Consider the following 19,049-nt stretch of genomic DNA (forward strand, 5'->3'; position numbering starts at 1 on the left):
GTAGTTCTGCTTGCAGAATGAAAAGGTATCACACCAATTATCTTAAAGAGCCAAAAGCAGCATTGAGTTCTCACTTAAAACAATTTGTTCTTGGAAGATTGTCAGCTAAAATTGTGGTCAACTTTTGAAAATTGTATGAATTTGCACTGCATATTTTATTTAGTGTTTAGCAAAACTCCAATATGGCTCTGCATAACTTACACAATACACCAAGAAAATGACTTCAGAAACTCCCACGGAAGTTGACAAATTGGGCATCTAATGCTTTTAAGCTAATTGCATGCTTAGCGGTTAAAGGAGTTGACTTGTTAAGAATGAAGATCAGAGATTTTTGGAGACAATGCTCTGCCTACTGCCATATTGAATATGACCAAATCCTGTATCAGAAATATTACAGACGCTTAAAGAAGAAAATAATGTGCACTCTAATCGCCATTCTCCATGGTGTTTCAGTGAAGTGCTCATGAATCATATACAGTGTCATAGCAGTTTTGAAAACTATTCTTGAATTTTAAAGCTGTTATTTTCAGGAAATTTCTAAAGCAAATTGCTAAGTGATAAAGAGTAATTTGGTAGCGTTGCTTATGTCAGTGTTTTGCTTTCTTGCAGACTGGAAAAACAGAAAGGAGTAATACCCTGAATACTGCCATTGTCAACATGAGCAAGAAGACAAGAGACCTCCGCAGACAGGTGAGAGGAAAGAGAGCCACTGGACAGGAATAAGAGGCAAAAGGAGCTCTGATTCATTGTCATAATGTTTATTGTCCTGGTCGTTTAAAATTAACGAGCAGAAAACCAGAAAAGCAAGCTTCTACTTTCCACATTCGTATGCCTCAAATGTTTTGTGGCAAACAGAGGATAGGAAAAGGAGCATTTGTCTTAGTGTCATGCAGAATTGCAGTGGAATCTCGGCTCTGTCCTCATAAGGTGTGAGTTCTGAGGCACGGATTTCATCTCTGAATCTTTTATGAAATGCGATGCATAATGTGAAATAGGGTTTTGGATATCAAGTAAATGCACAGTGCTGGACTGGAGAGGTGGCTTGGTTGGTCAAGTGCTTGCCTTGCAAGCAAGAGGAACCAATTTCAATCCACAACAACCTCTTGGGAAACAGCCAGGAGTGGTGTGTGTGTGTGTGTGTGTGTGTCTCGGCTTGTAATCCAAGTAGTGGATTTCTGGTCCAGCCAGTCTAGACTGCTTGGTGAGCTCCTCACAGGTAAAAGACCCTGTCACAAGTGAAAGGGATATGGATCATCATTAATGACAACTGAAGTTGTCCTTTGTCCTCACATACATATCCAGCACACACACACACACACACACACACACACACACACACACACTTGTGTACAGATGAACACACACACATATATACATCCATTTCTACACAAAATAAAGCACATACACATGACTGTCCAGCACACGGAACATTTATGACAGCACTGTGCTGCCTGGCTTTCAAGTCAGCTTCACAGAGTCAGAGACATCTAAGAGGATGAAAATTTAGGCTGTAAACAGACAAAACTATAGGGCATTTTCTTGATTAATGATCAGTGGGAAGGGGTCCCTTGGGCTGGTGGTCCTAGGTTCTATAAAAAAGCAGGCTGAGAAAGCCATGATAAGCAAGCCAGTAAGCAGCATTCCTCCAGGGCCTCTGTATCAGCTCAGGCCTCGGGGTTCCTATGCTGGTTCAGTTCCTGTCCTGACTTCTTTCCATAATGGAATGTGATGAAGTGTGAGCCAAATAAACCCAAGTTGCTTTGTTCACGATGTTTCAAAACATCACAGTTAACTAAGACAAGTACAGACTGAATTTCTCATCCTAGTTCAGAGAACATCTATTTTCTAGTTTTTCCTCTTGATGGTTTGTGGCTACTTCAAAAATTAGTTTCTGTTGAGACATTTTCTTTTGGTGGTTGTCACTAGTATTAGAAGATTACTTAGGATATTACTAAGAAATTAAGAAGCCCTGTGTGAGGGCACAAGTTAATTTCCACCTTATCCCCCAGACTAGGCCTTTGTTTTCTTATCCTTTCCACTGTTAATAACCAGATTTTTTTTTCCTTATGAACACCTACAATATGGCCACCATTAACTCATAAAAGCAGGGGAAAAAGCTTTTAACCAGAAGCCTTTAATGCTATATATTATCATAGTTAAATGGGAAGAATTAGAGAAATGGCTGGGCCGTATTTAAATTCAGAAGTAGATTTGGATACATAATTAAAAGGATTCCTGGACAGGGTGGCTGTGAAATTTCAAATCTGTGACATTCATGCTTTCTTAGCTTGAGGGCCTTGATGTGAATTCTTTTCGATGTCTACACTTAGAACTATGAGATGCAAGAGTTAAAGGAGTGTGCTGGTGCAGCCTCTTTGGGGCACAGATGAGAACATCATACTGTGTGGGTAGGCACTAATGAACTAGGAGCATTGAATCAGGACTTAGATATTTACCCAGAAGCATGGACCCTTTGAGATTCTTTGGGATTTCTTCTCCCCATTTTGATACATAGTCTCCTATATCTCAAGCTGGCTTCATACTTCTGACCTCTCAAGTGGTCAAAGGTTACAAGTATACACTACCACACTAGGTTATCTTGTTCTGAGGTACGAGGTATGAAGCCAGAGCTTTCTGCAAGCTCAGCAAGCACTTTACCAGCTCAGCAACACTGCCCAGCCCTCCTTCAAAATTCCTGCCTCTTCTGCTCTTCCTACAGTTTGGAAGAGCCATTTCTACATCAACCACAGTATTTCTTGTTCCTATCTCTTCCATGTAGAGGCATTTTTAATCCAGCAATATGGCTACTCTGGCTAGATTAGAGAAGTGCCCTAGTATAAACCTTTAATCCCAGCCAATGAAGGTAAAGTTAGCTTGTAGAAGGAAGCACCCATATTTGAAAGTGATGACTAGTTGTATAGCAGACAAAGTGATGGGTCAGAGAAAGATTTGGCAGAAGGAATATGCCCAATTCTCACTTAGAACAGAGGGAAAAGAGAGGCTACTTAGGAGAGAATAGCACCAAGAAAAGGAGAGAAGGCAGTTTTTCCAGGACAGTTGTATAGAGATGGGTTCCAGAGATGGACCAAGCTAGAGACACAGGTGAAGGCAGAATGAGCCAAAAGATTAGAACATTTTGCTAAAGGTAGTGGTATGAGGCCAAGCAGAGAAATTCAGTCAGAAGCTGAAAGAAACCAGTTTGAATCAGTCATTATGGAAAGAAGTTTTAAGCTAGAACATTTGTGTTGACCAGCCAGTCAGAGTTCAGAAAGAGGTCCAAAAGGTGAGCTTGTTCAGCAGCAAGTCTCAGAGGCTGAAAATATTTGTACGAATGCAAAAAACTTCAAGGACTAGGCCTAGGTTAGTAAATGGAGACAATAAGCCCCTGAGATAATGATTACAACAGGAGAATAAAAGTTACATTTATACTTCCATCTAGTTTGCCACTAGCAATGCTATGCATAAAATTCTAATGTACATTCAAACCTCCCCAGCATTTTCAGTTATTATTTTCCTCAAAGACGTAAGAAAAAGCAATTTCTTGCATGTTAAATTAGAAGATTTAGCAAATCAAAGTCCAACATGCCCAGTTACGTTTGAATTCTTGTTTAGAAACAAATAGGTCTTCATATAATTGTGTTCCAAATGTAGAATGGGACATACTTTCAATTTAAAAAAAAAAGAATTGTATTTGCTTGAAATTCAAATATTCCTGGGTGTCCTGTATTTTATCTTATAATCACACTTGGATTGTTTTGACCATCCTTGGTAAGCTACTTCACATCAGGGTAGATAATGCTTTCTCAGAGTTATTTTCAGTTTGTAGAGAACAGCTGAGCTTTGGGGATTCCATGGGTCAACACACATTTGTTTCAGTTTCCTCTTCCATGAATCACCATGAGTAGGAGCCACTGGGATTGTGTATATCTTCTGGGCTCCTTCTACATGGCCTTCACTTGTGATGGTGACAGAAAGCCAGCAATCATGCCATGCCTAGGAGTTGAGATCCAAAGTGAAAAAACATGGTTTCTTCTGCATTATACAGGTTGAACACAGCCACAAAATTCACTCTAAATGAAGGACTAGGCAGGACCATTCAGAGAATGAGCACACATATATGTGAAGGCATGAATGAAGAACCATCTTTGGAGACCTGTGATATTAAAGGCTATTATTCTTAGTTGGTGTAATTGTCAGTATCCAAATACTCTTTCCACACAACCAAAATGAACTCATTTACCATAGTGGAGTCTAATCTTTGGGTACAGAGTTTGAGTATGTAGTTGAGGTTTTGGCATATAGCTCTGTTCATTGAATACACTTTCCTGGCAGGCTTGTAGCTCTGGTATTGATCCCTAACTCATAAACTGGGCATAGTGGCACATACCTGTCAAATCAGCACTCAGGATATAGAGGCAGGGTGATCAAAAGTACAAGATTACCCTCTGTTACAAATGGGTTTAAAACTAACCTGGAATACATGACACTGTGTCTCAGAAAGAAAAAAAAAAAGAAAAAAGAAACTGTAAAATGAGTAATCTCTTCATCTTTTTTATGCTTTCAACGTTTAAGGGTTTATTCTAAGTGCCTTACATATGTTCCTTTTCCCACAGAAGCAAAGCCCTGCTCTTAGACTGTCTTTGAAATTTTTAATGATCATTTCTTGTTCTAGAACTGGCTTTATTTTTAGTAAAATGTCCCAAGAACCTCTCTTTTTGCTCATCCATCCGTATCCATTTCACAGCCATTAGGTTTTGCATCAGTGATCGAACTGCCTTAGCTTTAAGAAAATGATTGATCCTATAAGACATGCCATACCTTTCTAAGGAGTGCCTAAAGTATAGTGGCCACTATACATTGTCAATCATGAAAATGGAATGTTCTAGCACATGATATAGCCATTTTTAAAATTTGTTTGTTTCACCTTCTTCTTGATCTGTGGCTTTCTTACCCATTTTATGAGGAGCAGACTCAAAGTTCTTGCCATGGTATCTTACATTCTCTGGTACTTGATCACACAATTTTATTCTTAATGTCCTTTATCTCTTTAGTTCCTCCTCAGTTTAGACATACTCACCCACCTCTGATAAAAGGATAGATCCTTACATTCTTCTCAGCAAATTGGCACCTCCTTCTTCCACACACAAATCACAAGCTCATCATGTTCAGCATATTGATGGGATGCTCATAGCACCTTGAGCTCCGCCCCTTCTGTGCTCCCCGTCATTCTTCAAATCTTATGTCACCCGAGTTCAATAAATGTGTGGGTGTTATTTCTCCCAGCCAACCTTAGCTACTTTCTCCAGCAGGAGTTCTTATTAACTTTCTGAGAGCACTTAAGTAGATGTATTCTTCTTTTACCATAGTCTTTCCTCCTCTGCCATTTTTTTTATAGAGGATTTTCTTCTCAATGAATTGTAAATTTTTACAATGATAATTATCATCAGCTCTCTCTCCTTACTGAATATTTGCAGAACTCTTCCACAGGTGTATTGTTTGCACTTGATTTTCATCCTTGAAATAAGAAATACTTCTATAGTGCTGCATGAATTCTCAAGTGAATCAATTTGCTGAACTTCACTTGGTGGATTCATGGTTCCGTGGTGTGATATAACTAAAGCCCAAGTGTGTGAGCCCTATACCAGGGGATAAGGAAAATGGACTGTCATTTTTAAAATCCTCAGAATCAACCTTACTGTCATGCATTTTTTTCTCCATTACTTATTTTACACATTTTTAAAAAATGCTACTTTTCTTTATCCTTTTACGTGGCCTCCCACTATTTACTTGAGAATTACTTATCTGTTGGAACCCCCAATAGATGAAGCATGTTTTTAAAAACTTCACAGGCTTACTTCATTAAAAATCAGGACACCCAAGCATATCCTACTTCTGCTATCTCGTGAGGAATCAGACACATTTGTTTTCACTGAAGGTGGGTTAAAAAGTCTCACTTGTTAATAAGTCAAGGCATCACAGTTCATAGATGCAAAAGTAATGATGTATTCTATCAGACACTATTGCATACACCAGCAAGATTTTGCTGAAGGGACCCTGATATAGCTGTCCCTTGTGAGGCTAAGCCAGTGCCTGGCAAACACAGAAGTGGATGCTCACAGTCAGCTATTGGATGGACCACAGGGCCCCCAAAGGAGGAGCTAGAGAAAGTAGTACCCAAGGAGCAGAAGGGGTCTGCAACCCTATAAGTGGAACAACAATATGAACTAACCAGTACCCCCCAGAGCTCATGTCTCTAGCTGCATATGTAGCAGAAGATGGCGTAGTTGGCCGTCATTGGAAAGAGAGGCCCCTTGGTCTTGCAAACTTTATCTGCCTCAGAACAGGGGAAACACCAGGGCCAAGAAGTGGGAGTGGGTGGGTAGGGGGGGAGGGTACAGGGAACTTTTGGGATAGCATTTGAAATGTAAATGAAGTAAATACCTAATTAAAAAATGGAGGAAAAAAAAGAAAATAGAATTCTGACAATAGCAAACAAAAGAAGTACAGCCACTTGATTGATTATTGAATTGTTTGCCTGCCTGGCTTGCAACATCTTTGTATCCCACATTGGGGGCACAAGCAGAACCCTTGGAAAGTCATTATCAGCCCTTTACCGGTCATCACTAACATATTAAGTTCTTATGAGTCCACATCCCACAAATTTGGCACAATGACCAGCCGCTGAATTGTTACTTGATTTAGTTCTTATTGATCAGTCAAGCTTTGCAAAGCATATTTTGCTCACTTGCTTAAAATTAAAAAAATGGAACCTGTATGTACCTGTAGAGTCTATTTGATGCTGGAAGGAGGAATATTTTCTGCAATACTTATTTGTGTCTCAGGAATCTTCCCTTTGGAACACATTCTTTCCGTTGCCTCATTCGATAACTACGGTAGGCTTGCTTTCTTCCAGCTTTCACATACATGTGGCCTTTGCTTTTGTATTTCAATTGTAGAGAAATGTATTATTTTATTTGAGTTACCAAACCATTATATCAGTGGGAAATAGAAAAAAAATGATGCCTCAAATCCTTTTACTAAGCTACAATGAGAAAAGATAAAAAGCCCCTCAGTGGAAAGAGAGGCCCATTGGACTTGCAAACTTTATATGCCCCAGTACAGGGGAACACCAGGGCCAAAAAGGGGGAGTGGGTGGGCAGGGGAGTGGGGGTGGGTGGATATGGGGGACTTTTGGTATAGCATTGGAAATGTAAATGAGTTAAATACCTAATAAAAAATGGAAAAAAAAAAGCCCCTCAGTATGGCTTTGCTCCAGCATTATTCACATTTGACCACAGGCAAGTGTTCATTGAAAATTCATATCCCACAACTCCTGTTGGCTTCCCATTAACTTCAAATTTTAGAACTATGGCTTCTATGCCAAAATTGGCATGTTAGCGCCTTCTTTAGGATTTTTTTTTTTAATGTCATCCAAGGGAAAGAAACATAGTAAGCCTCCAGACAGGAAACCAGAATGAAAATAAATATGCTTAAGGGCTACTTAGTTAATACATATACAGGCAAGGTCTAAAGGGAATGACCCATAGGAATATCTGAAGACTAATGCAGAAAATTTCCTAATAGATCAATCCCAGGCTTTCTGCATTTGTCCCTGCCCATCAGGCTAGTTTTATCCCATACTAATTCCTTTGTCATGGTCAGCAAAATTTGGGCACGGCAGTAACATCCAGTGATGTGCAATGCAGATATGACTAGAGAGAGAGATCTGCAAAGATGAGTGTATAAGGATGTGGAACTGGTCAATGATGGATGACTGGACATTTAAAAGTAGAAGAAGGTGCCTGGTTTAGATGAGATCTCATCATGAGGACAGAGCCTTAATAGAGTCCTTTAGAGCAGGAACTTGATTTGGGAGCTGGTTCCAAATATAAACACTCTTTTAAAAAATGCCAAGCAAGGAAGAAAATAGGGGGCATCCTATTGAGGCTGCAGCTACAGGAAATAGAGGACTCCTATGAACCAGAATTACTCCTCAGCTGGTCTGGCCAATGATGAAAGCCAGATCTAATACCTGTTGTTGTGACTAATGGGCGTTCCAGGGGATGCGGGGTCTCTAGAGCTTGCAAGCTACAGTTGTACTTTTGTGAGAACCTCACAGAGATTTAGGACCAGGTCCTGAGGCAGAATACAAAAAAGAATCATAGAATGTCTTCAGAGGACCTAGAACTGAGACCCACAACGAGAGGTAAAAATGGAGACTAATTCAGAGGAAATGCAGAGCAATGCTGAAAACCTATGTTACCTTTCACCATAGTCCTAAGCATCAGGATAAAGGGTTTACAACCAGCAAGTAAGGCAGAGACTTCTGAGGAAACTATGGGATGCTTAACTCTGCAGTTGTTATTTGCCTGGGCTAAATGCTTTCTGGAGGAAAATAAGGCCTTTCCATAAATGCTTTATTCCACAAGTCACAGAATTCTGACAAATTCCTCTCTCGTGAGACAAAAAGGGCACAGCCCCATTTTTAAACACACACACATTTCAAGGTAGCTAATACTAAACCTTACTTTTTCATCTCACAGTCAAATCAGCAGAACTTACAATTCATACTTAGTGTCTACCCTCTTATTTCCCACTCGCTTTTGAAGAAATAGCGGTAGAATATCTATATATAACTCTATATGAAACCTGTGGTTGTCATGTTCGCCAGCTCCCTTCTTAGAGATCAGAATCTACAGACTGTCTCTGTTGTCTAAGTTCAGTACTTTTTAAAGTTTATATATATGATGGCATGTGAGTGTGTATTTGTGTGCTACACATATTTATAATGCAGGCACACATACATATATTTCAGTAGCTTGGGTTTTTGTAGTTATAATGTTTAATGTCCCATGCTCCTCTGCTAGATTATATGGGTTAGTACATTTCCAACTTCACGGGTCTCAGGATACCCACCTCTTGAAATGCTGTTCAGAATCGCTTGTTTCACTGGATGCAGTCAACAAAAGTCTACAAAAAAAGATGCGATGCGAGTCCCGTGCTGACTGTTGGGTAGCAAAGTTCATCTTCTAGTTTTTGTAATCGGTACACTTTACTTTTAGCTATTTTATCAACCTCTTAAGGTCCCTCTCTTACAGCTGGCCTGTCTTGAATGTCTCCTCCTTGTGCTTCTATCATCAAGGTTCTATTTATATCATTTGTGTGAGCTAACTCTCACATGCTGACCCTCATAGATGAGCTGCAGTGCAGAGTTATCTGTCACATCTAAGCCACAAGTTCTACAAAAGAATGGGGCAGTGGGGCTGTCACTAAAATTCCTTCCCTTCTCTGAGATCCTTGACACATCTCCTCTGTGTTTCTGAAATGTACACACCATGTAGCCGTACCCCGTGCCCTTCACTTCTCTGACCCACTCCTCATGAACTGCAAACACACTACTCATCCACTGATGGCCATCATCTTATCTTGTGACCTCTCACCTACACCCTGTCAAGTGCTCAGTACATATTAATTTGCTGCCATTAGTGATTTACCCTATTTCCTAATGAGCAGAAAACTTCAGGGAGGATCTTCCTCAAGTCTGGGATGTTGTCAGGAGGTGGAAGAAAAATCTCATAACGCGTCTCAGCTAGCTCTACCAATAAGAGCAGAGGAATTTTCCTACAAGAAGCTAATAGCCTCAAAGAATCTATCACCCTATAATTATTATAGGAAGACAACACTTTTTTTTCCTATTTTTCAAAGTGCTGAGAACGGAATATATGGTCTCACACATGGAAGGCAAATGTTCTGCCACTGAGCTATATTCTAGCCATTCTCAAACTATTTAAAACCAAGCTGTCAACTGGTTTTAAAAATATATCTCCACAGAAGGCAAATTACAATTTTTCTATCTGATCCCCATCTACTTTTTTTCAGTTGAGAAAACTTATTAAACTAAATTATCAGGTTGATCCAAAACCCTCAAGGATCACTCATAACCACTGATTTTGGTTGTTAAAAGACTGAAGAATATTATACTCCCTGTAATCTCAGTGTTAGAGATACAACAAATCAATTTTCAATGCCATTTTAAATTTCAGAAAATTTCTGCTAAGTACAGCAAGTATATGATGTCATTTGTAAACTTCCATGTAATTTAATTTAAAAGAGCTAATTGTAGAGGAATGTTATAATTGTTTAATAATTTAAGGTATGAGGACAAGAACAATTAAAGCAAATGAAGGGAATTGGACATCAAATTCATTTATTCTCCTTCTTGCTCTATTAATCTGTTATCATCTGGTACAATTGTTGATCTCACATAATTTAATTACCATGAAGTCTACAATTTAGCTAATCAAAATGTGTGATCAATTCTTCCAATAAGTAAGAGAGCATTTTATAAATTTAGCATTATTAAAATATGATATGTGCGTTTAATTTGTACACACACTGATCATTCTAATTGTGTAATTTTTAAGGAAAATTATTGAATTACTTCTTACAATTTTACTTAAGTTCTAAATATAATATAATAAAAATTAGTGACTTTTGAGAGCCAGGGAATCATTGCTGCCTTATTTTTTTAATCCTGAATATTTTGTTTAGTTTGCTTATAAAGGATGCTCACATTCTGTACCATGTATTACAATCATTACCGATTACTTAAGAAATGCATGAAATGTATTTGGAAGCACTGAGATCATAAGACTAGAAAAGAACCTGAACTTTTTCTTGGAAATAAAAGGACGTTTTTCTTTCTTTCTTTCTTTCTTTCTCAGCTCCGCAAAGCTATCATAGATCACATATCAGATTCTTTCTTGGATACAACAGTTCCACTCCTGGTCCTCATTGAAGCTGCGAAGAATGGCCGAGTCAAGGAAATCAAAGACTATGCTGCCATATTTCATGAGCACACTGGCAGGCTCGTGGAGGTAAGTGTGCTGTAGATGCAGCTACTTCAAACCCGGGAAAGCCAGGTTTCCTTTTCCATTTACAGCTGAATTCTTGCCATATAGAAAAAGATTGCCAACCTGTAATAAACACTGCAGAGTTGAACCTAGGTAATATGGAGCTTTATGAGTCAAATGGTATAAGCTATCCTTCAGTGGCTTCAAAAGAAGCAGTTTATTTACAAAGATCTGTGAAATTGGGCTTACCATTGTTTTCACTTTAAATATCCACTTTAGTGGCTCTATACAGAAGAACAAGATAAATACATGGTTCCGTCCTGAATAAATATTTTCTTACCATTCTAGCTTTAATTTATCAAATACTCCATGCCATGTGTTTTATTTGCTGAGTTTCATGGGCTCTTTTTCTCCTGCTTTCTAGAATATACTGTGTGCTGCAAAATAAAGAACGAGACAGTAGACTGGGGCAGGTCTTGGGAGTCCCATGGAAAACTAAGTAGGAATAATAGACTAGGGGAAGGGGAGATGATAAATCCTAACCCCCTCTGTTTAGCAGCTCCAGGTGTGACCAGAATCCCATACTGTTAGGAGTGGCATGGCAGATTGGTAACTGAATTATGAAGGGCTGTAGATAAAGAGACGCTCAAGAGTCAGTGAGTAGAACCTGTGGAACTGTGGGTATCAACACACAGCTTAGTGAACCATGGAGTCCAAATAGAAGAATTTCTACGGCAACCATACTCACAAGACCAGAAACCAATTGGTGACTTAGAAGGGGGTTGTGTGTGAGGGCCTGAATGGAAGAATTTCTTCAGGCAAGGATGCTCACAGCAACCAGTAACTAGGAGGGGGATATGTGTTTTACCAGAGCTGATTCTCGGCTGCTACTCAGCATTGGTCCATACTAGTGTATTATTTATGTATGTATTTATTTCACTATGAATCTCACTATGTCGCCTTGACTAATCAAGAACATATTATGTAGACCAGGCTGCCCCTATGCTCACAAAGATCTGCCTGCCTCTGTCTCCCAAGTGCTGAGATTGGAGGTGGATGTAATGTACTCAGCCATTTGTACCAGTGATTGTAGCTAGTGTCTATTAGGATCCTCTGTGACCATTCCATACTGGCAATTAAACATTTGACTGCCACCTCTTCCTACATAGTCACGAGCTCTGGAGTAAAGTGTGGTTATTGCCTAAACTGCTCCTAAAACTGTGAGAGAAATAATCATAACTCAAATTAGAATCATAGTAGCACAGGTTTTTTTTTAACACCTTTAATGTAAATATATGGAACAAATTCCTACGTAGCTAGTATTTTTACTGTAAACTCTCCTGCTTGACTCTAGTCTCCAGAGATAGAAAAATGAAAAATAAATGCATGAGCATTTACTTCATGGCTAAGGCCATGTCTTTTCTCAAGCTGCCTCACCTCTGGCTTAGAAGGTGCTTATGGATTTTTCTAGAACTCTGTGAAATAGAGAAAGTGTTATTCCAATAAGCATTTAATGAAAATAAAGCATACACCCTAAATGAGCCTAATTAGTGTCAGCGGTGAAGTCATGCCTACAACTTTCAATGAACAGAGTAGATGCACTGATTTATTGTTGACCCAGGTTTGTTACCATTCACATGACCTTCTAGTATTTATTGGTAGGGGCAGGGTTTACAAAGAGCTGCCTAATTGAGCCTGGTCCTTGACAGCTGCAAAACATCTGTCTAAAAAAAGGGTTTCTATGCGGAAGTCATGTCAAATAATGGGGGAGGGGGAATAGTTTTGTGATATGCTTTAAAAGTAAAGTTTGGCATCTATTGATAATGTATTCTTATTTGAAGTTTTCGGTTCACTCTTTCTATGAAAATTGTGGTTTTGTGCTGCCTCCTGAAAAATGACACCTTGGACAAACTAAAGAGGCAGTAGTTGGGGCCAGAGACACAGTTCATGCATGTCTCTTTCCAGAGACTTCTACTCAGGGGAAGCCTAAATTCTAGACTTTGATGTCTGAAAGAATTTTGGGACCAGTCATTATGCGTACAGTTGGAAATTACTAGGAAGTGCTCTTAAAACAGATCTAACCTTGGAAGTTAATAAAGAGTTGTTTAAAAGAATAATAATCATTTCCATGATGTGTTGATATCTCAAAAGTGAATTCCTCTTGTGTCTTTACAGTAGACATATATATATATATATATAATTTTGGAGTAATGTCTCAAAGAGTGACTAAGGGACTCAGAGAAGATCATTGAGTAGTTCCTGAGGGGCCATGCTTGGAATTACAGATTTTAAGGTCACAAAGGCTGTACAAAAGAGTTCAGAAATGCCTGGCCTGTAAATGGAGCTTATTGCCCTGTTTGTGAGATTCCTGCTAAGATCTCAGTTTGTAAAGGACTATGGCCATAATTCAAAAGGCATACATACCCAGGGATAGAGTGTGGTTTAATAGATAGTTTTTATATTCGATTTATTTATATTTAAATCTCTTCATATAAAAGAGAGGTTATCTTTGTTGGCAGCATCCAGGTACTTGCACTAGAATTCTTGACTGTCAGCTGGGGAGAGACTTCAGCTGGACTCCTGAGTGACAGTTCTTTTCTTTTTCACATTCTTTAATAGTCCCCACTTTTCTAGGTACTCCCCCCCAAAACAACTTTATTGAAAGTTCTCTGGACAACTCCTTTTGGAGGTTTTAAGATTTCTGAATAATCTCACAATTTAAAAGTTATACAATTTTTACTTTACTTTAATCTAGAGTTTCTTCAAATACTTAAAAAAAAATACTTCCTTTCCTGCCATATTGCTAATGTACTGCCTTTAAGGATGTCCGTGAATATTACCTTAATATTTTAACCAAATGATAGATCACTATCATGCAGATAGAGCTTTACGAAATTTGTTTTAAAATGTTCAAGGGTTTTAAGAATTCCCCATTCCATGTGGACATTAAAGAATAGCAGCTTTTGGAATTATGAGCTATGGGGAGACTGAGAATGGATTTTCTTTAAATCCGAATATCCCCTTAACACAGAATAAAGTGATTACAGAGGGCTGCACTTCCTTCAGACCCCAGTGTAATGGGGACATTCTGGTCTAAGTCACTTTCACTTTCAGTGAGTTTTTACTATGCAGAATAATTCCTAAACTTATTAGCTTAAAGAAACTATTCGTTACAATCACTCTTTCATCTTCAACTGGCACAGAGGCGGGCAGTTCTTGTCTAGGATTCTTCAGGAGTCTGCCTTTCTCTTATGTTAGCTGGGATACAGTGGACCAAATATTCATCCAACTTGGACACAAAAGATGGGCTGTGCCTACACCCATGTGTATTAGCTATCAACGGAGAGGTTTGCACCATTGAAAAGAGAAAAAGCCTCTGCATGTGCTTTGAGCTTCTTGCTGAATAGGTTGCAAGTTCTAAGTGGGCCATAATAGCATCATCACTGGTCACTAGCCCAAGGAGGTCTTTCAAGAGATTTCTATTCAGCTGAAGTTGTGATCTTGATTTATAGCACAGCGAAGAGTTTATGATGAGTCAGTAGGAAGCCAAAGTGGTATTTGTTATGAAGAAAAGACAGACAGCGGTACACCACATGCTGGTGAGGCAACTTCTGGCTTCTGAGGAGAGAGAGCTGTATGTAAGTGTCTTATGAATGCTTAGGAGAGGTTTTTATTTGTTGTTGTTGTTGTTGTTTTGTTTTTTGAAGTTCCTTTGTTGAAAAGATGCAGTCTGTGTCTAAATGTTCAGTAGTAAATTGAAATATTTGAGTATTTTTTTATGATGTATTTGTGTGTGTGGGTATGTGTATGTGTGCTAATGTGTGTGATGGTGGGGGCCAGATATCTCTGTAGACATGCTCCTGCCATAGCATGCATGAGCAGGTCAGAAAACAACTTACCATGATCCGTTCTCTTCTTCTACCATGCGTGCCCTAGAGATAGAACTCAGCTTCACAGGGTTGGCAGCAAGCAGCACTAACCTTGAGCCATCTCACCAGATCAGGCACACCCGTGTTGCTTTGTCTTGCTTTGTTGAGGCAATGTCTTACATGTAGCTCTTGCTGTCCTGAAACTCTCTTTGTAGATCAGGCTGGCCTTGAATTCACGGAGATCCCTCTGCCTCTGCCTCGTGACTGCTGGTGTTAAAGTAATGCATGACAATGCCCAGCTAGACTTATTTTCATCGATTGGGTTTTCCTCTAGTAAGTGAAATTATAAATTATAAAGTGGTTCACAAAGAGTATTCACAGATTTATGTAGGAGAAGATGGTGCTGAGCAAACAGAGGTCAGCAGAGGTAGATGAGGTATCAGGCTACTTATCTATTCAAGGATTATAGTGCCTCTGTCTCCCGTCTTGTCAGAGGAATGCTGAGATTGGGCTGGCTATGGGGGTACTGGACCTCTCAACTCAGCTCCACTGAGGCCGCTCTACCGCCCACACATATATTTTTGTCATAAACATGGCTCATAATTTGGTTTTTGAGATTTTCCTCAGACAGCAGAGTATAGACATATGAGTTGATTATTCAACTATGTTGAAGTCCTTGTCTTTCAGCCATGAGACACCTCAACCAAGTTGAAGGAGTGATAGCCTCTTTTCCTCTCTCAGGATCCCCTAATTTCCCCTGTCTTTCCTATCCTGCCTCAGCCAGAGCAAACAAGAAACAGGAAACAGAAGCTGGCTTTCCCTTAATGCTCAGGCCCAGAAATTGGCGTTCGCTTCCATTGTATTCTTTTGATCAAAGCAGTGGCCCAGCAAGACAAAAATGTGGTGGGGAACAGGGTGACTCTGGGCTCAGTAGAAGGACCCACCAAACACACGGGTTGCCCTTTATCTACTACATGTCTCCAAGGACAACTTCTCTGCTCTACCATTTTGTAAATTTTATCTTAGGAATATTGTTAATTCCTAATATTCCTAAATAATTAATAATATTATTAATTCTTTGACAACTCTATACATGTATACCTTATATCTCAATCATATGCACCCTAATTCCAGCTTAATTGCCCAGAACCCCTCTTAACAAGTCTCCCTCCTGCCTTAATCACCCCCAAACCCCTGCCTTCTGGAGCGTTGTTTGGTCTTGATGGCTGGATCTTGTGTACGACTTATCACATAACCACAGCTGTAATGACTTTGCTAGCACAAGAGCCATGTCATGTTGGGGAGACAGCATTTCACAGCGCCCCTCCCTGATTCTCAGGCTCACACCACCTTTCCAGCCCTTCTTCCTCACCGAGCCTTGACTGAAGCACCCACACTCTGTCATGTAGTCTCGGTGTTTTAACTGTTATGAGTTCCTACAATAACTGCTGCCCACTGTGTGGCTCTGGGCTCCTCTGAGGGCTCCTTGACCAATAATTTGCAATATCCTACTCCTGGCTCTGAGATGATCCTGTAATAACCTGTGCCTTCTGGGGAACCGCTGTCCACTTTCCCAAGGAACCTGTGTTCACACTCCTCCCTTTTCTTATCATGCTATTTTATTGTAATTAGAAATTAATTTTAAAAAAATGGTACACTCTTGGCCTCTTCCGTTTGCTTTATTTCTAGATGGAGATTAGAAAAGATAATGTCTAAAATCTCTCCTACTCATTTATTATTTTTGTCAATTGACAGATTTGTAGGTTTCTAAGAAATACAAAAACAAAATTTTATTTTGTTTTCCTTTCAATATAACTGTTCATGCCATTTTCCTTCTCAAAAGCACTTCCACTTTTATCTCCCAGGCAAACCTTTGATTTGAAAAGGACCACCTAATGAAAGCAAAAGAGAAAACTGTTATAAACTTACCATATGAATGGAGACAGAGGGCATCAACAGAGTCCTGAGAAATAGGAATGGCTAAATACATTGTTTTGATTGAGTTTTCCTTGTATGGATAGCTCACCAGTCTCCTCCCATCACCCCACACTGACATGCACACACACCCATCCTATTCCCGAGCTGGGTCATTTGACATAGCAGGACAGGGAGCCTTACATTCTAAATGACTTGGAGAAAAAGCTATTTTCAGCATATCTAGGATTTCAGACCTCAACTATATTTGTCAGAGAAATCTAAAATCAGTGGACTAGTTGAAATCAGACCTAAATGGGGGAAGCAAGCCCATTTTTAAAGGATTCTTATCAGATTGTCTAAGAAGAAACTTTGTATTGTTAAAGGAACTTTGTAAATAATGGCTAACCTGTAACTTTAAGAGAGAGAGAAAGAGAGAGAGAGAGAGAGAGAGAGAGAGAGAGAGAGAGAGAGAGAGAGAGAGAGAAAAGAAAAAGAGATAACGAACAGAAGACAAAACACAGAAGGGGTCATTCAGGGGCCCTGGGCCTTGAATAAAGAAATAGATGATATTGGTTCCTACCACTAAGCAAGAATTATCTGCAAAGGAAATTTTAATTTTCTCCAGTGGAGTCTCACCCAAGAATGTTAACCACAGAGCAAGGGCCTAGTGCACAGGAGTAGGTGGCCAACACAAAATAACCTCAATGGTGTTATTCTAGACTTTTTGGCTCACTTGTTTAGTTATGTGCTGAGTGAGCCATCTCTTCCACAGGTCAGGTGAGTATTTTTTAAAAATCCCTTACTCAAGTATCAGTGAATGCCTGTGTGGTTCATTATTAAGGGCAGACACAAATCACCTGTTGAGGAATTGTTTCTAGAAGGAGTCTGTGATAAGTAACATCTTAAAGCATTTGCCTATTTCAAAAAAAAAAAATTCCTTGTCTGTCTTTCGTCTGGCTATTTAATAACTCTCAGAAGACTGCCATCATTATGATTGCTATTATGTAATTTATTTTCATTTCTCTTCCTTTCTTTTGTTTTGAGACAAGTTCTTATTATGTAGCCCTGGCTGGACTAAAAGATGCTGTGTAACCAGGGCCAGCCTCGTACTTGCTATGATCCTTCAGCCTCTGTCCCACCACTGCTGGGCTTACAATGTGCATCCCCCACACCCAACCGACATCTTGGCCATATTATAATTTGTCCTTGGCAAGCTCGTTTATGCTGAGCCTTACCACCGATGCTAATTAAAATAGTGATGGCCTGGACATTGCCCCTTGGGTTTCACCATATTAATTATCATTAAATAGGTTTCTGTTAATGATACAGGACAGAAAATTTTCTGTGAATCGATGTAGCTCCTTTCTGTAAAACGCCATATCCCTCAGAATTTTTGACTCATCAAAAATTCATCTATCTTGATGCACCCTATTTTAGTATGTTTCACGGGAGCCTTTCATCAAAAAGGGAAAAAAGTGGGTGGACATTTAATTATAATACTTCCCTACTACCTACATGGCTGATTGTTCCCACACTCAAAAATGGCGAGCCAGATTTAGCAGAGCCATGGTGCCGAGAGAGCGGGCTCTAGGGGGGCTCCTGCTGCTTGCAAGAAGTGCTGACTGCTGTCAGCTCTCCTCATGCCTTTGCTTCCTGACAGAATGCTGTGCAAGTTTCACACTTCACTTTAATTGATCATCTGTTATCAAATAAGGATCTGTTGGATTATAAATAAACACAGCTTTTAGAGGCCCATCTTTTTCTTCCTCCTCCTCTCCCTGGTAAAGACCCAAAATAAATTACAAAAAAAAGGATTAAAAAAAATAAACCCAATGCTTATGCTTGTACACAAACCAACAACTGTTCAAAGAGGATGTCTTGGAAACTCTCCTGGTTTTGGTGGGTAAAAGATGGGGTAGCTGAGTCAGAAATGCATTCAATGAGAAGAAACACGCCACATACATTGGGCTGCCGCTCCTCCTTGGATTAGGAACCCTCTCATGGCCAGACATGATGCTTAAAAGCCTGATCTGCTGACATAGCTGTCTCCTGTGAGGCTATGCCGGGGCCTGGCAAACACAGACGTGGATGCTCACAGTCAGCTATTGGATGGAACACAGGGCCCCCAATGGAGGAGCTAGAGAAATTACCCAAGGAGCTGAAGCAGTCTGCAACCCTATAGGTGGAACAACAATATGAACTAACCAGTACCCCTGAAGCTTGTGTCTCTAGCTGCATATGTAGCAGAAGATGGCCTAGTCGGCCATCACTGGAAAGAGAGGCCCCTTGGTCTTGCAAACTTTGTATGTCCCATTACAGGGGAAACACCAGGGCCAAGAAGTGGGAGTGGGTGGGTAGGGGAGTGAGGGGGAAGGGTATGGGGGACTTTTGGGATAGCATTGGAAATGTA

The 19,049-nt window shown here is 39.8% G+C and overlaps 1 protein-coding gene across 4 annotated transcripts in view; it reads left to right on the forward strand.

Annotated features, from left to right (window-relative positions):
- Ctnna3 (catenin (cadherin associated protein), alpha 3) overlaps positions 1–19,049 on the forward strand; it is a 1,573,570-nt gene that overhangs the window by 819,991 nt on the left and 734,530 nt on the right. For all 4 annotated transcript variants that reach the window (NM_177612.3, NM_001164376.1, XM_006513475.3 and 1 more), the window contains 2 exons: positions 610–690; positions 10,725–10,877. In NM_177612.3, coding sequence (NP_808280.2) covers positions 610–690; positions 10,725–10,877 — 234 coding nt within the window. The remainder of the gene's footprint in view (positions 1–609; positions 691–10,724; positions 10,878–19,049) is intronic.

Source organism: Mus musculus, chromosome 10, assembly GCF_000001635.26.
Source record: "Mus musculus strain C57BL/6J chromosome 10, GRCm38.p6 C57BL/6J".
NCBI classification, from domain to species: domain Eukaryota; kingdom Metazoa; phylum Chordata; class Mammalia; order Rodentia; family Muridae; genus Mus; species Mus musculus.